A 12,910-nucleotide genomic window follows, 5' to 3' on the forward strand; every position below is an offset into this window, starting at 1 on the left:
CCAGCAGTGGGGCCAGAGACAAATCTTACTCAGTCCCACTGCAACCCGAGGCACCCAAATCTCTACACTCCAAACTGCTGCCATCCTGCTTCTGGCTTCAGCCAGCAAATCATCTTGTCCCACAGCTTTCTCTCTTCCCTCAAGATTTCCTTTGCAGCTCCACAGAGCAGCAGGCAAAGCGAGGAAACAGCACGGACCTGCTGCAGCTGGAGCACTGCTGCAGAGCAAGGCCAAGAAAAGGCTGCTCTCAAATCTTTATCCTCTCTCTGCTCTGGAGTGGTTTCACTGGTGCCCCTCGGCCCTCTGGGCTGTTGGGGCTCAGAGGCACTAGCAAGATACTCTCCTCACCTACCTTAACGCTAAGAGGGAGAAAGAGGGAACGGGGCCTTTCTTACCAGTCATCGCTGCTGAGCAAGGAGAGTGCCTCGAGCAAGGACTGCTGTGGCTCCAAAGAGGCTCCGTCCTTCTGCCCCTTCCCACGGAGCGGCTCCTCTCGGCGCTCGGCACCAGTGGCCGTCTGCGGGGTCACTGTAAGGAGAGGGTCAGCCCTGAGCGCTGCAGCCCCGGGCAAGGCACCCCGCCATGGAGCGGCCTGCAGCCCCATCTCCCAGCCAGGCTTCCATGAGGTACAAACTGGCACTGGCTCAGAGAATTCCCTGCTCTCTGGCTCCTTGCTTTCTCCCAGCCCCCCCCAGCTGGGCACAGCTCCTTGGCTAAACCTGACAATTGCCCACACAGCGCCAGCTCCCGAGTGCCACAGGTACCACAGCCAGCGGCACCTTCCTGAGGCCGCAGAGCTCCCACTCCCTGTGAGACAGTGCCCACCAGCAGGACTTGCTACCCCAGGAGGGACCCCTCAGCTGCCTCTCTTGTCTCAGCGCCCTGATTTCCCCGAGCCCTGAGGACAGAGGCACTCTGCAACTCCCTGAGGAAAGACCTGCAGCTGCCTCGTGACAGCACCAAGCCGAGCCTGAACAACCGAGCCCTGCTGGGCCCGGCTGAATCCCCTCAGAGCAACTACCAGGGAACAGCGATACCTGACCCTTCACACCTCACAGCGCCTCTGTTCCCATTGACTTCAGCTGCTCTAGACAGAGGGCAGCTGAGTGCACTTACATTTCAGCCTGCTATTGAGAAGGGAGTAGTTCATGGAGTTTGTTCTTTCTAAGCATCAGGAATCTTTACTATTTCGGTAAAGTACACACTGGCTGTATTTCAAAGATGCTGAGGTGAAATTTGTTTGCCATCAAATGGACTTGTGTGCACACTGTGCAAGCCTAAGCTTTCTCTTATGGAAAAATGGAATCTCTAGCCCAGATGGTTGATAAAAAAGCCTTCCAAATGCAAATTGATGATATGAATACCTAAAGACAGATGCAATTTGTGGGCAGATGAACTCTCTTGATAGTCAGTTTACAAGGTATGAGAAAATTCAGAGGATAAATGCATTTCTTATGAAACCCATTTGTCATCAAAAGGACTGTTGATCATAAATTTCATGTCATGCACTCAACAGGATGTTTTCTAATGTGTACATCGAAACATGTGAGCTGTCTCAAATGATGGAGTTTAAATATTGCACAGAATCTAGAATATTCAGATGGGAGCTAATCTGGCTGTCACTGATGTAGCCCTGTCACTGCCATCAGCGGTGTCACTGCAGAAGGATGTCGATGTACACATCTATATTCAAAATGAATGGGGAGCCACGTCAGGCTAGTTCTGGTCAATTGTGACCATGGAAGTAGCATCACTAGAAAAGAGCACTCAAAGTATCATTCCTAGCTCCCTTCTTCTTATCTCACCCTACTCAGGATCATAGCACAGGCAGGCTGCCCTCAAAGGAGAGGCAAGAGCCACTAGGGACTATGTGCTGTGTATTCACGGCGGGCAGCAAACAGCCTGGGAGCACCAGGCAGCCCCTCCTGGCTGTCACCTGCTACACAGGCCGCTGTATTTGGGTGGGGTGACACAGGAGGCGCTGCTTGTTCCCTCTTGGCATTGCAGGCCGTGGGATGGCAGCAGCGAGAAGCCATTGGGCACTTCTGGGAGCAGCAGCACGGCTGCACCAAGTGGCTGACTGCCATGCAGAGACAACCCTTGCTGGGAGAGCAGGAAAGCTGGCTGCAGAGCCGGACAGCAGCACAGGCAGAGGGCCAAGATGGACAGTGGACAGTTGATCGTGGTGGTACTCGGAGGTGCACAGTGAGCACACCCTGCCAGACTGCCCCGAGCTCATCCCTGCAGTTACAGCTGCCTCCTGGCACCAGTGCTGTAGTTTGGTCTATCAGGATGGGCAAAAGCCAGAGCTTAGGTCTTTACCACTACTTTATGCAGCTCAGCTTTCCAATGGATCTCTAAGAACCAAGTGCTCCAGTACTGCCAAGCTGGAGTAACTCAAGAGTAGATTTGCTGTCCATTCTCAGCACAGGCTATGAACCCAAGATCCCAGCTGTGGTGGCTGAGGCAGGAGGCGGTTTGCACTCCTTGTGCAAGGAAAACCGGTGCAGGAAAAAGCTGCTGTGGAGCAGGCTTACCTGAGGAGTTGCGTGGGAAGCTGCCGTCTCCATGGATGATGGGCTTATTGGGCAGTAAGGGCACATTGTCCTGCTTCCTCAAGACCTTCTCCTTCAAGGCACTACCAGGGTGTTTTCTCTGCACACTGGAAGCTGTGCCATTGACAGGCAGTAGGCTAAAGCCTGCAGGGACCAAAGAGGAGCTTGGGAGTGGAGGCTGACAATGGAAAGGCCCAGAAAACTTGCTGGAGCTGGGTAACGTCTCTTTGTTATCCCAACGAACTTCAAGTATAACAGTGGCACAGTACCATGGGAAAGTGATCACAGAATCACAGACTCCTAGAAGAGTTTGGGTCTGAAGGCACCTTTAACCACCATCTAGTCCAGCCCCCATGAGCAGGGACATCTTCAGCTAGAGCAGGTTCCTCAGGGCCCCATCTAACACGGCCTTGAACACCTTCAAGGATCGATCAACAACAGCTTCTCGGGCCAAACTCTTCCAGTGTTTCATCCCCTTCATTATAAAAAAGTTCTTCCTAATATCTAATCGAAATCTACCCTCTTCTGGTTTCAAACCAAATTGCAGGGATGCTTCCCTGAAGAAACAAGGAAACCTCAGTATTCCTTTTCTTTTGTTTCCCTGTTTCAGAGGCTGGCTGGGGAAGTTCCCAAAAGAAAGCGCAGATAACCTTGCGTGATGCCCTCGGGCTGAGTGCTGCCTCCTGAGGTCCCTGCTGCTGCCCTGGGGCAGCGCACACAGCACTGCAGTCAGAGCCCCTCAGCCGGGATTCAGTCGGGAACGCTGCTTGCTCCTGGGGCTACAACAGAAGCACTGGCTCGGGGCTTCAGCACAGCTCTACAGCGCCAGCTCCTCAGCAGGGAGTGGTGGGAGAAGGGTCTCTGGGGTTTTCATTAGAAGGAGTTGAATTTTGTTTCTTCCAGGTTGCACCTTGGTTGAAAAGCATTCTTTTGGACCCGCTTTTCCTGGAGGCTGCTAGCCAGGAGAGAGTCTGAAGCCCCAGTGTACTTTGCAAGACAGAATTTTACACTCTGAAGGACTTCAGAGGGGAAGGTGGGAAGCTGATATTCTGTTACTGACTCAGTGAGGCCCTGGGCAAGACACTTCATGCCTCTCCATTTTTCTTTGGGGACCGGAAATACATCCTATGCAAACTCCCACTTGGATGCGAGTGTAACAGCCCCCCGGTCTCAGGGCAACACTGTGCAGAGGGCAAGCGAGTGATCAGAAAGGACCCCAGGTGTAGCAACCACTTACTTGCTGCAGCTGCATCCCCGGGGTCAACTGTCTGTGGAGGCAGCTGCAAGGACGTTTCCTTTTCTCTCTTTGTCTTGATCTCTGTCTCCAAAGGCCCCATTGGATTCCGCTCTAAGTTCCTTTGAGCCAAAATGCACAATGCAGCACGGATCTACATGCAGTGGGAATGCATCACAGACTGTAAGCGGAGACACACAAACCAGACACAACATCTCATCAGGAGCACAGAGTCCATCGAGTTCCACAGTCCTTGATGCAGCTCCATGTACATTCCAATGGTTTCTGAAGAATGTCTCCTGTCCTCCCCTTGGCAATTACACACAGTGAGGTGGAACGCTTTATTGCCATAACCTTCCACTGCTCCAAGGTACTGTTTCTCAGCCTATGTCAAGAGGCCCTGCTTGAAGCAAGAAAATCACAGGAGTGCTCCAAGACAGATGAAGAGCCCATGTGACCGGTGGGCAGGCAGTTCCCTTCCTACATGGCAGGAAGAATAAAAACCATGTGCAATACGCAGCAAGGAGGGGTGATTAGCTGTTGCTTAACACTCATGGCCAGGAATTGCAGCCGTTTCTCACTTCTGGCTTCTGAAGGACTCAGCTGCTCTCGGAGATCGTGAGGCCAAAAAGAGGAGTCACGTGAAAACAAGTTGCAGAAACATTGATGTTAATGTGCGGAAAAATTGAGAATGAGAGGGCTGTGAGATACAGCAAGAAAGGTAACCAGGAAAAATCAAAGTCTCCCATTTTATTTTGCAGCCTTGCTTACACTCAGCATTAGAATCCTTGCTTCTGTGCTTCCAAGGATGCACTTTGCCCACATTCACTGATGTGTAGCTTGCTCTGCCATTCAGAACTTCTCTACAAGGGCCTTTGCACATAAAGAATGCTTCTGGCATGACCTTAGCACCATCTCCAAACCAGTGACCTTGCCACCACTGGAAATAGCCAAGCAATTGCTCTGGAGCTGTCAAATATATTCCCAAGAGAATCCCCATCCCCCAAGAGTGGAAGATTATGATTTTCAGGGACATTTTGGGCCAAACACTAAACAGTCACTGGAAAGGAAGTCTGCTCATCCCTGTCCTTATCCCTCACCTTTTGAAAGCCATCCTTCAGGGCTTCGGCATTCGTAAGGCCAGCACCGGTGGGGTGATCCGTCTCCTTGGCCTGGCTCAGTGGGAGGCCTGTTAATGGAAGCAAAGGTTCCTGTAAATCTCTGGCACACTTCAAGCCCCCAACAGCGCCACGCTGGGCAACAGGCAAGACAGCTTCCAGACTGCTGAGCTCTGATAAGGCCCAGAGATTGTGTCTGAGAGCAGCAAGGTACATATGCCTAGAACCTCTCCCAATGGATGGGCTACTGCCACAGTGCACTGGCAGCAGACATGGCATTGCTCTGTTGGCCAGCAGAGTGAAACCTCCTGCATGATGAAGGCCTCACCCCTGGGTGCTGGAGAGCCGCTGTGTTTGATAGAGAAGGGCAGAGACGGAGCTTGCTCCTGACAGAGATTCTTATCTGCCCTAATTCATGCTGATTTTAGTACACATCTTCTTCCTGGGTCCTAAAAGAACTCCTGGGTTCTAATACCTGTAAGCATTTAGATCAATATTTTCTTCTCTTTGTGGCAATATTTTAGAGGACATGAAAAGAAAAGCTTAGGATTGCAGGAGTGTTAGCCAAACGTGAATTGTGTTCTTGAAACGGGATCATTTGCTTTCCCCAAGGATTTTCATTCTAAACTGTGTGAGATTGGGCCACTTTCAGGCCAGTCTGACTAAAGGCTGATTTTCCTAATGGAAGTGGAACAATGTAACTCGTTCTGAAATACTCCCCAACAGAGCCCTTAGAACTCAGAGGATGAGTCACTCTTTACATGGCTTCACAGAGGATAAAATCACGTGGCAGCAAAGTAGCAAAAAACCAATGTCAGGATTTTTTGCCCTGCAAAATGGTCAGCTTAATAATAAAAAAGAGTTAGAAATGGGCTTTGAGGAAGGAGGGCTATTCTGGATTGGGGGCAAGGCCTCGGAAGGTAAGAGCATCTGGGAAATTAACAGGGAAAAACTACTGACTCCAGGGTAACCTCCTTGGGAGCAGTGCAGTCAGTCCCAAGTGCAAAGTGGAGACAAAATATAACAGAGGCCACAATGCCAACATAAAGCATCTGAAGCTACAGTATGGAGAGATTCCCTGGAAACTTTAAAATAGCTGCACAGGGAAACATGCTCCTGCCAGCAGCCACTTGAAGCAGGCTGTGTGAATGAAGGGACACCGGTGCATCAGAACCTCTGCAGAGCAGCCTCCTGGGAGGCTCCACATTATAGGCATTAGCTTCATTAGGACAGCAGGATCAGTTCTTTACTGCATGCTTGCATGAAGATCATTTGGGACCTCCTTTTTGTATCTCATGCAGGAAAGGAGCTCTTAATAATACCCTGCTACTGAAACCCACACTGGGGTGTAGCTCTGTAGTGGTTCCCAATGAAGCAGATTGCCTGCTTTGTCACTGCCAGCCCTGGTGACCCTGTGAGGGACCATGCTTCATCCCACACACGTTCTGTCTCCAGGAAAAGCTTGCCTTGGCTTATTAGAGTGGAAAAAAATAGATGAATAATAAAATGGGCAATTATACTTGGATACGATCACGCTGTTGATGTCAGCCTTGTACCTGATTCTCCCAAGGCTCGTAAGTCATCCTGAAACATATCCATAGAAAAAACTCAGATCCTATGCTACATCTGAATGAAATTGCTTCAGATCATTAAGAATTCTCCTGTCAGGACCAGGACAAAACCCTTCCAACACTCACTTGGAGCTGTCCTGGATTTCTGCAGCCCTTTGTGGAAACCTGCTGTAGGCAGTGTGTCTGGAGTTTGTTTGGGCCTTTAGGAAAGATGTGTGGAACAGCATGCAGGGCTCTCCTAGGAGAAAAATGCTGGCCAGTGATCATATTTTACTAGTCCCCTATGATGGCTTCACACAGCAACAGCCCCAAGGCTGCTGAGAGGAAGGCACAGAGGAAGATAACCCTCCTGTTTCTGAGGGAAATTCTCTGACAACAAACCAACCTGAGCTGTCAAACAGCTGTGAGAAATATTCACTCACCCATAAGGCTGAAAGAGGAGAAAGTCATCTAAGCAAAACTCTTTATGAGTATAAACAAGTCAGCTGAGTTGCGTGCATCTCCCTGATGAGGCACAGCTCCCCCTCAAATGCACAAACCTTTATGCCTTTGCCCGGCCCGTGGGGCTGCCTGTCCCCTTTCCCACGTGCTGGCTGCTCAGGAACTTACATTCTTTCCCACTGCCCACCAGGCTCCAAGCAACAGCTCCTTTCCCCTCCCCTTTCTCTGCCGGTAACAAGCGTGGGTTCACTCCCCTTTTCCTCCCGCCCACACTCAGCAGGCCTGGCCTCCTGCTCGTTCCATCTTTGCCTGTGTGACAGGAGCACTCCTTCTCATGGCTACCTGCAATGCCTGAACGAAAACATCATTTTGTCCCTCACACAGCTGGCCTGGCGTTTTGAAACATGGGCCAAGGGGGAAACCTTTCAGTGTGTTTGGTCAAGGCCGGGCTATGCTCAAGGCAAAGGTGTGTCAGTGTACTCGGCTCCTTCTCTCCTCATGGTGTCCGGCAGGCACAGGAGCCCACAGTTCCTGCAGAAACCATCACGGCACTCCGTGGGAGCAAACTTGTGTCCAGTCCTCACACAGAGCTCTGGTGTCCAGCACTGCACCTCCTTGGAATGAGGAATTGTTGCAGTGCTCTTGGAAGGAGCTAAGGAGGTTTGGCCTTCAGATCAGCTCCTTCCTAGCTCCTGATTTGCTGCCCTGGCTAAGCTGCTGCCTGTGGCAACACTTGGTTCACAGCTGACAGCCCTGCTCTGCTGGCAGGCAGCCATTGCAGGAGCTTTTGCTGGGGTCATTGAACCTTTCAGATCTTCCCAAGGAGAGCTAAGGAGAGAACTTGTCAAAGGAGCATTGCCTGGGCAAAGCTTTTAACATTAAATCTTTTCTCTGTGCTCACTACCATGCACAGTAAATATTTGAGGAAGCAAGCTTCCTGCTCCAGAAATTCCTCCAATCAGTCAGATTGCCAGAAAGAAAATGCAGATTTGGGATGTGTCATCTCACTTTAATTCATTGTATAGAGAAACACAGGAGCACTTCTTGTGAGCTGTGTGTCTAACCTAAGTGACCTTGCCACCAAGAACTGAGAAAAGTGGGGAGAGATGGAATCAGTGGCACAAGGATCTGCAGTAGGATTCTCCCGCAGGCCTGAGGAAAGTGCCCCGGGGTTCCACTGGGCCATGGCTTTTTACATCAAAACTTCATGCTTCACACTGGGGTGGTGAATCTTCCCTGGCCTTGTCAGGCCACACTGTGATCTCAGAAATGCTTGTTAGGCCTCAGCCTTGATGAACAGCCCCTGGACTAAGCTCCTCTTGAGCTTGCCCAAAACACTGAGTGCTCCCAGGAACTTGTGCTGTCTAACCAGATCCTGGGGTTTTCTATGAACAGTCTTGGAAACTACTTTTCTTGCCTGAATGCCATAACATCCTTCTTCTCGCACTTCCAAAGACAGGGTGCTGACCCAAAGTGCGGCCATGAGGAAGCATTTTATGACTGAAGCCCACTGTCTTGTGGCCCATCAACAGCGGCCCAAAAGGAAGCCCTCGAAGCTCTCCTGGACCACAGCAGCTGCCACTGGCAACCTCCAGTGGGGCCTCTCAGAGCCAGCGAGCTCAAGTTTCCTGTACTCACAGGATCATCGATCAACAATGGATCCTGGGCCAATCCCCCCACTCCTCACGGCCCCAGTTTAACTACTGTTAAGCTTGAGTGCTGTTAAGCTTTTAGGCCACATTCCTTTTCATCCTTGTCCTTTCTCTCCCTTTGTCAAAACCCGTCTAAACACACACACACACACACAGAGTTCTCAGTTCATGTCTGGTTTGATTGACTGCATTTTGTTTGTTGCTTTTTTCCCTTGTTGTGCCTTAAAGGACTAGTAAGTAATAGTGTGAATGTTGCCAACAAATTTTGTTGAGCTGTTACTTCATATTCTGCACTAGTTTGAAAACAAACCAGTGAGAAATCACAAGACAGAACTGTAATTTAATAGGAAAATGAAAATAATTGCAATAGTACAAGAACACTGACAGAGTCAGGATACAACCTGACACCCTGTTAATCAGGGTGGTGGTAGCAGCCCAGATGAAGTGGTCCTATTGAAGCAGTGATCCTGTTGAAGGGTCTGGTCTTCGGCTGAAGGTCCAGTAGTAACTCTTATCCTCTGGGAACCCAGGAGGGAAGAGCTGCTTGTGCTTCAATCCTACCTGATTATATCCAGGTGGGAATGCTTGGCTCCTCCCCCTGGGTGGAGCATCTCCCAAGGGGCTGATGTAATTCTATGAGTCATGCAGTGGGTCATTGCTTGCCCATTAAACAGAGATAGCCTCCAGAGGGATTTAGCAAGGATGAGTCATGGTAGGAGATAACAAACACAGCCCCATCTCTTTTAACAGCTTGTGAAGGTGACAATAGAATACATACTGTTGGTTGCATCTTACACTGTAACCTAGGACATATTCAATCTGGTTTTACTGATAACCTTGACAGTGAATTTTTAAGCAATCTCAGACACTCGTTCATAACAAGCCTTGGGAGCATGAGGTACAGGGCTGACATTGGAAAGCAGGAGAATCACTCTAAAGTGACCAGTTTAAATGTCCATTTCATTTCTCTTCTATTTATTTCACTCGATTAAGCCAAGCCAAGCTTTTCTTGGAGGCAGAATGTGTGTGGGACGTACTACGCCATTATCCCATAACTCTGGGCTGAATGGCACCCAGGCTGCAGTACAGATTTGAGGAACCCTTGTCACCTGTTCAATAACCTCACAGTCCGCTCATCCTTCTGCAAACAAGTCGCAAACAACGCTGTTGGACTGCTGTCCTGGGTAAATATACATACAGATGCCTTTTCCAAAGCAGTGCCTCTTTTGCCAGTGAAATACACGTCCTCTTCTTACCTATGGAATTGTGATTGAAGACACCTCTGAGCCAGATCTGTCTGAGATTGCAAAGGAGCAAAGCTTTGGGATTTGGGCACATTCTCTTTGTTGCTTTGCTCAGGCCTTTTGTGAGCACAGAATACATTGAGGCAGAAAACTGTAGACTACACAGGATCTTCTGGGTCCATTGTCCCCCAAACATGGTAATAGGTGGCCCCATTGGAATGCTAACTAACAAACAGCAGCACAAATGACATGAAGAAAACATGGCAAAAGAGGAAGAGGAGAGGCCCTGTGAGGAAAGAATACCGTGAGACAGTGGCTTGTTGAGTCAGCTGCACTCTGACAACCTCTAGGCCAGCAGGTCTCACATTCTCAGCTTGTTTTTTTTAAAAATTATTTTATTTAAAACTGAAAAAAAACCCCTCAAAATAAAAGATATACAGTTGAAAATCTATTTTCAAATTTTAAAATATAAAATTACAACACATTTATTCAAACCTACATCTACATGTCAGAACATATGTACATCTGTAACTACAAAGCCTAATGTAAAAATCCAAATCTTCATTCTTCAGACAGGCAGAACCCTCTTCCTGAGCTTGAGGAAAGAGGCAAGGGCTTTGTCGGTTAGGGAACATAGGAAATGTCCAAGGAAAACTTCTTGATAAGACTGTAGCCAGTCACGCCTGCAAAGCGGAGACACAAAATATAAGAGAGGCCGCAATGCAAACCTAAAGCATCTGAAGCTACGTATTTAATGGGACAGACCACCTGGAAACTTCTAAAGAGCTGCACAGGGAAACACGCTCCTGCCAGCAGCCACTTGAGGCAGACCAGGGAGACACCCTGACCCACTTCCAGAGAGCCAGCACAGGAACAGCGTGGCCTCTGGGCTGCCCTGGGACAGCAGGGAGCCCAGAGCCCTGTGCTTTCCAGGAATGGCTCAGCTGCACACGCACCCTCCTGCTCCTCTCCCGGCCCCACAGCTGAGCAGCCCTACAGCTACACGGGGCACTGGGAGCTGCACAGCTCATTGCAGGGGGCACATGCAGGGCAGAACTGTTCCCTGGCAATGTGCCCAGGCTCTCTAGGCTGGCACAAGAGCCTTCCTCCCGCCAGAGAGCGGCCCAGCTCCCGCCTTACCTCTTTGTGAGGCTGAGCCATGCTCAGCCTTCACCGTGTCCTCCCTGGCAGTGACCCCGGGGGCAGCGCTGCTCAGCTGCCCCTGCCGGGGCTCCTGGGCCAAGGCCCCCTGAGCAGGCGGTGAGCGGAGACCTGCACTGCCAAGCCTGGGGGTCTGCACAGCATCCTTGCAGCCAGGCAGGGGCGGGAGGGCACCAGGGTGGGGAGGCCACACAGGGCCCTCCTTAGGCATGGTCTCCATCCACTTCTTCCTTGAGGTTTTGTCTCCAGAAGAAGCTGTAGATCAGGTACAAGGGAAGAAGTGAGTTAGCTGAACTCCAGCCTTTGATATCTACTCATTGAATGGGTGAGGCATCCAAGGATTTTTTAATTACTGAGAAGTTTGCTTTGTTTTTATCTTTCATGAAACTAGCATCACTGTGATTGTTCTTAACAGTATGGACCTGGCAAGCCTGAAGGGCAAGGTGGAAGGCTGCAACGATAAGAGGGGAAAAAACCCATTCCTTCTTGCGACTGGGCTTCTGTGCATACCAAGTACAGACCCACACAGTCCTGACTGCTGTTCCTGCAAACCAGCAAGACCTCTCAGCAAGCAGGCAGGCCTTGTTGGTGTTTTAATAGCACCGTTATAACATCCTCAGGGTTCGAGCTGATCAGCCAGCAGACGAAGAAGGGGAAATTTATCTTTAGTGAGACCTGACATTGATGGCAAAGATAGAAACAGGCCTTGCATCTTATGACCATGTCCACTTTGTGGTCTGCTGTGGCCACAGTCCCTGTCCTGACTGGCAGTATGAGTCATTTGGCTACTGAGAAAAAGGAGAAAGCAGAGTAAACCAAGGACAGAATGTTGTGATGCCTTGGGCATCCTTGCAGGATCATCTGCACCTGTCAGCCACCTACTCTGACACAGAGCCAGCACTGACCACCATCGACCAGTTTTCCCTGAAATCTGCTGGGATTTTTTTCCATTTGGCCGAGGCCTTTCATCTCCATTCTATCCTCACCTTTTTCTTCAGCAGTCTTTCCTTTTCCAGTGAAGTCCATGGTCGAACCCGTGCTTCTGCCTCGCAGAAGTATCTGGGTTTGAATTTGGGAACGCTCTCGGCGTAGACAGCGACGGGAGCTTGGTACCCAGCCTTAGAACAAGGTCGGGGGACTCCAATCGCCAGCAGTCGGCGCAGAGAGGCAGAGCCGGACGCGTCTCCTGCCGCTGTGCCTGTGACACCCGCGACCTTCACAACCTCAGCGCGGGGCTGCCCCTTTGTGACACGCTCGCCCGTGGTTCTCTCGTTTCCATGGCCGCAAAACCCCCATCCCAACACCGTCCCCTTCCCTTCCCAAGGGCAGCCAGCCCTAAGCCCCAACCCAGCCTGTGGGTTTGACACTGTCTAGGAGGAAAGGCACTTTCCAAAGCTACTTCTCAAGGCATTTATTTTTGTAACTCCCACTCAGATCTGGGCTGGGTTTTGCACTTTTTGGATTTGATTTTTTCTGTTCACAACAAACGAAGGGCTGGCACATGAACAGTGGTACCCCATGTTAGAAGTTGAAGAAGCTTTGCACTCTCCATTAGATATCCCCAGTATTCAAGCAGCCCATATCTGTAGGGAACAAATTGGCCTATCCAAACAATCCACTTTTGCTCTACTTCATTTTTCTAGGGGTTTATTCCCTGCTTTCCTTCCTGCAGAGACACCCAAACCCAACATAAACATGACCTGCCTCAAAATATTTCTGATCTTGGCTAATCCTAACAATTGAAAATCTTCCTAATGGAAAAACCACTGGGCAGGTCATTCTGAAATGCTCTCCAACAGAGCTCCTAAAACTCAGAGAACTAATCATTCTCTACAGTCCTCCACCGATGATAAAATCATGTGGCAGCCAAGCGGTAAAAAAAAAAGAATAACTTTCTGAAATCAGGATTTTTTTCCCCCTGTAGAACATTACAG

At 49.9% G+C, this 12,910-nt stretch overlaps 1 protein-coding gene across 1 annotated transcript in view; it reads right to left on the reverse strand.

Moving 5' to 3' along the window:
• The window catches only part of LOC138107005 (TOG array regulator of axonemal microtubules protein 2-like), a 38,846-nt gene extending 26,844 nt beyond the window's left edge, over positions 1-12,002 (reverse strand). The window contains exons 1-6 of the mRNA XM_069008336.1: positions 11,963-12,002; positions 10,956-11,231; positions 4,890-4,978; positions 3,793-3,943; positions 2,538-2,699; positions 396-528 (exon numbers count right to left, since the gene is read on the reverse strand). Of these exons, the coding sequence (XP_068864437.1) occupies positions 396-528; positions 2,538-2,699; positions 3,793-3,943; positions 4,890-4,978; positions 10,956-11,231; positions 11,963-12,002 (851 nt within the window). The remainder of the gene's footprint in view (positions 1-395; positions 529-2,537; positions 2,700-3,792; positions 3,944-4,889; positions 4,979-10,955; positions 11,232-11,962) is intronic.
• Positions 12,003-12,910: the final 908 nt, after the last annotated feature.

Source organism: Aphelocoma coerulescens, chromosome 3 (genome assembly GCF_041296385.1).
Source record: "Aphelocoma coerulescens isolate FSJ_1873_10779 chromosome 3, UR_Acoe_1.0, whole genome shotgun sequence".
NCBI classification, from domain to species: domain Eukaryota; kingdom Metazoa; phylum Chordata; class Aves; order Passeriformes; family Corvidae; genus Aphelocoma; species Aphelocoma coerulescens.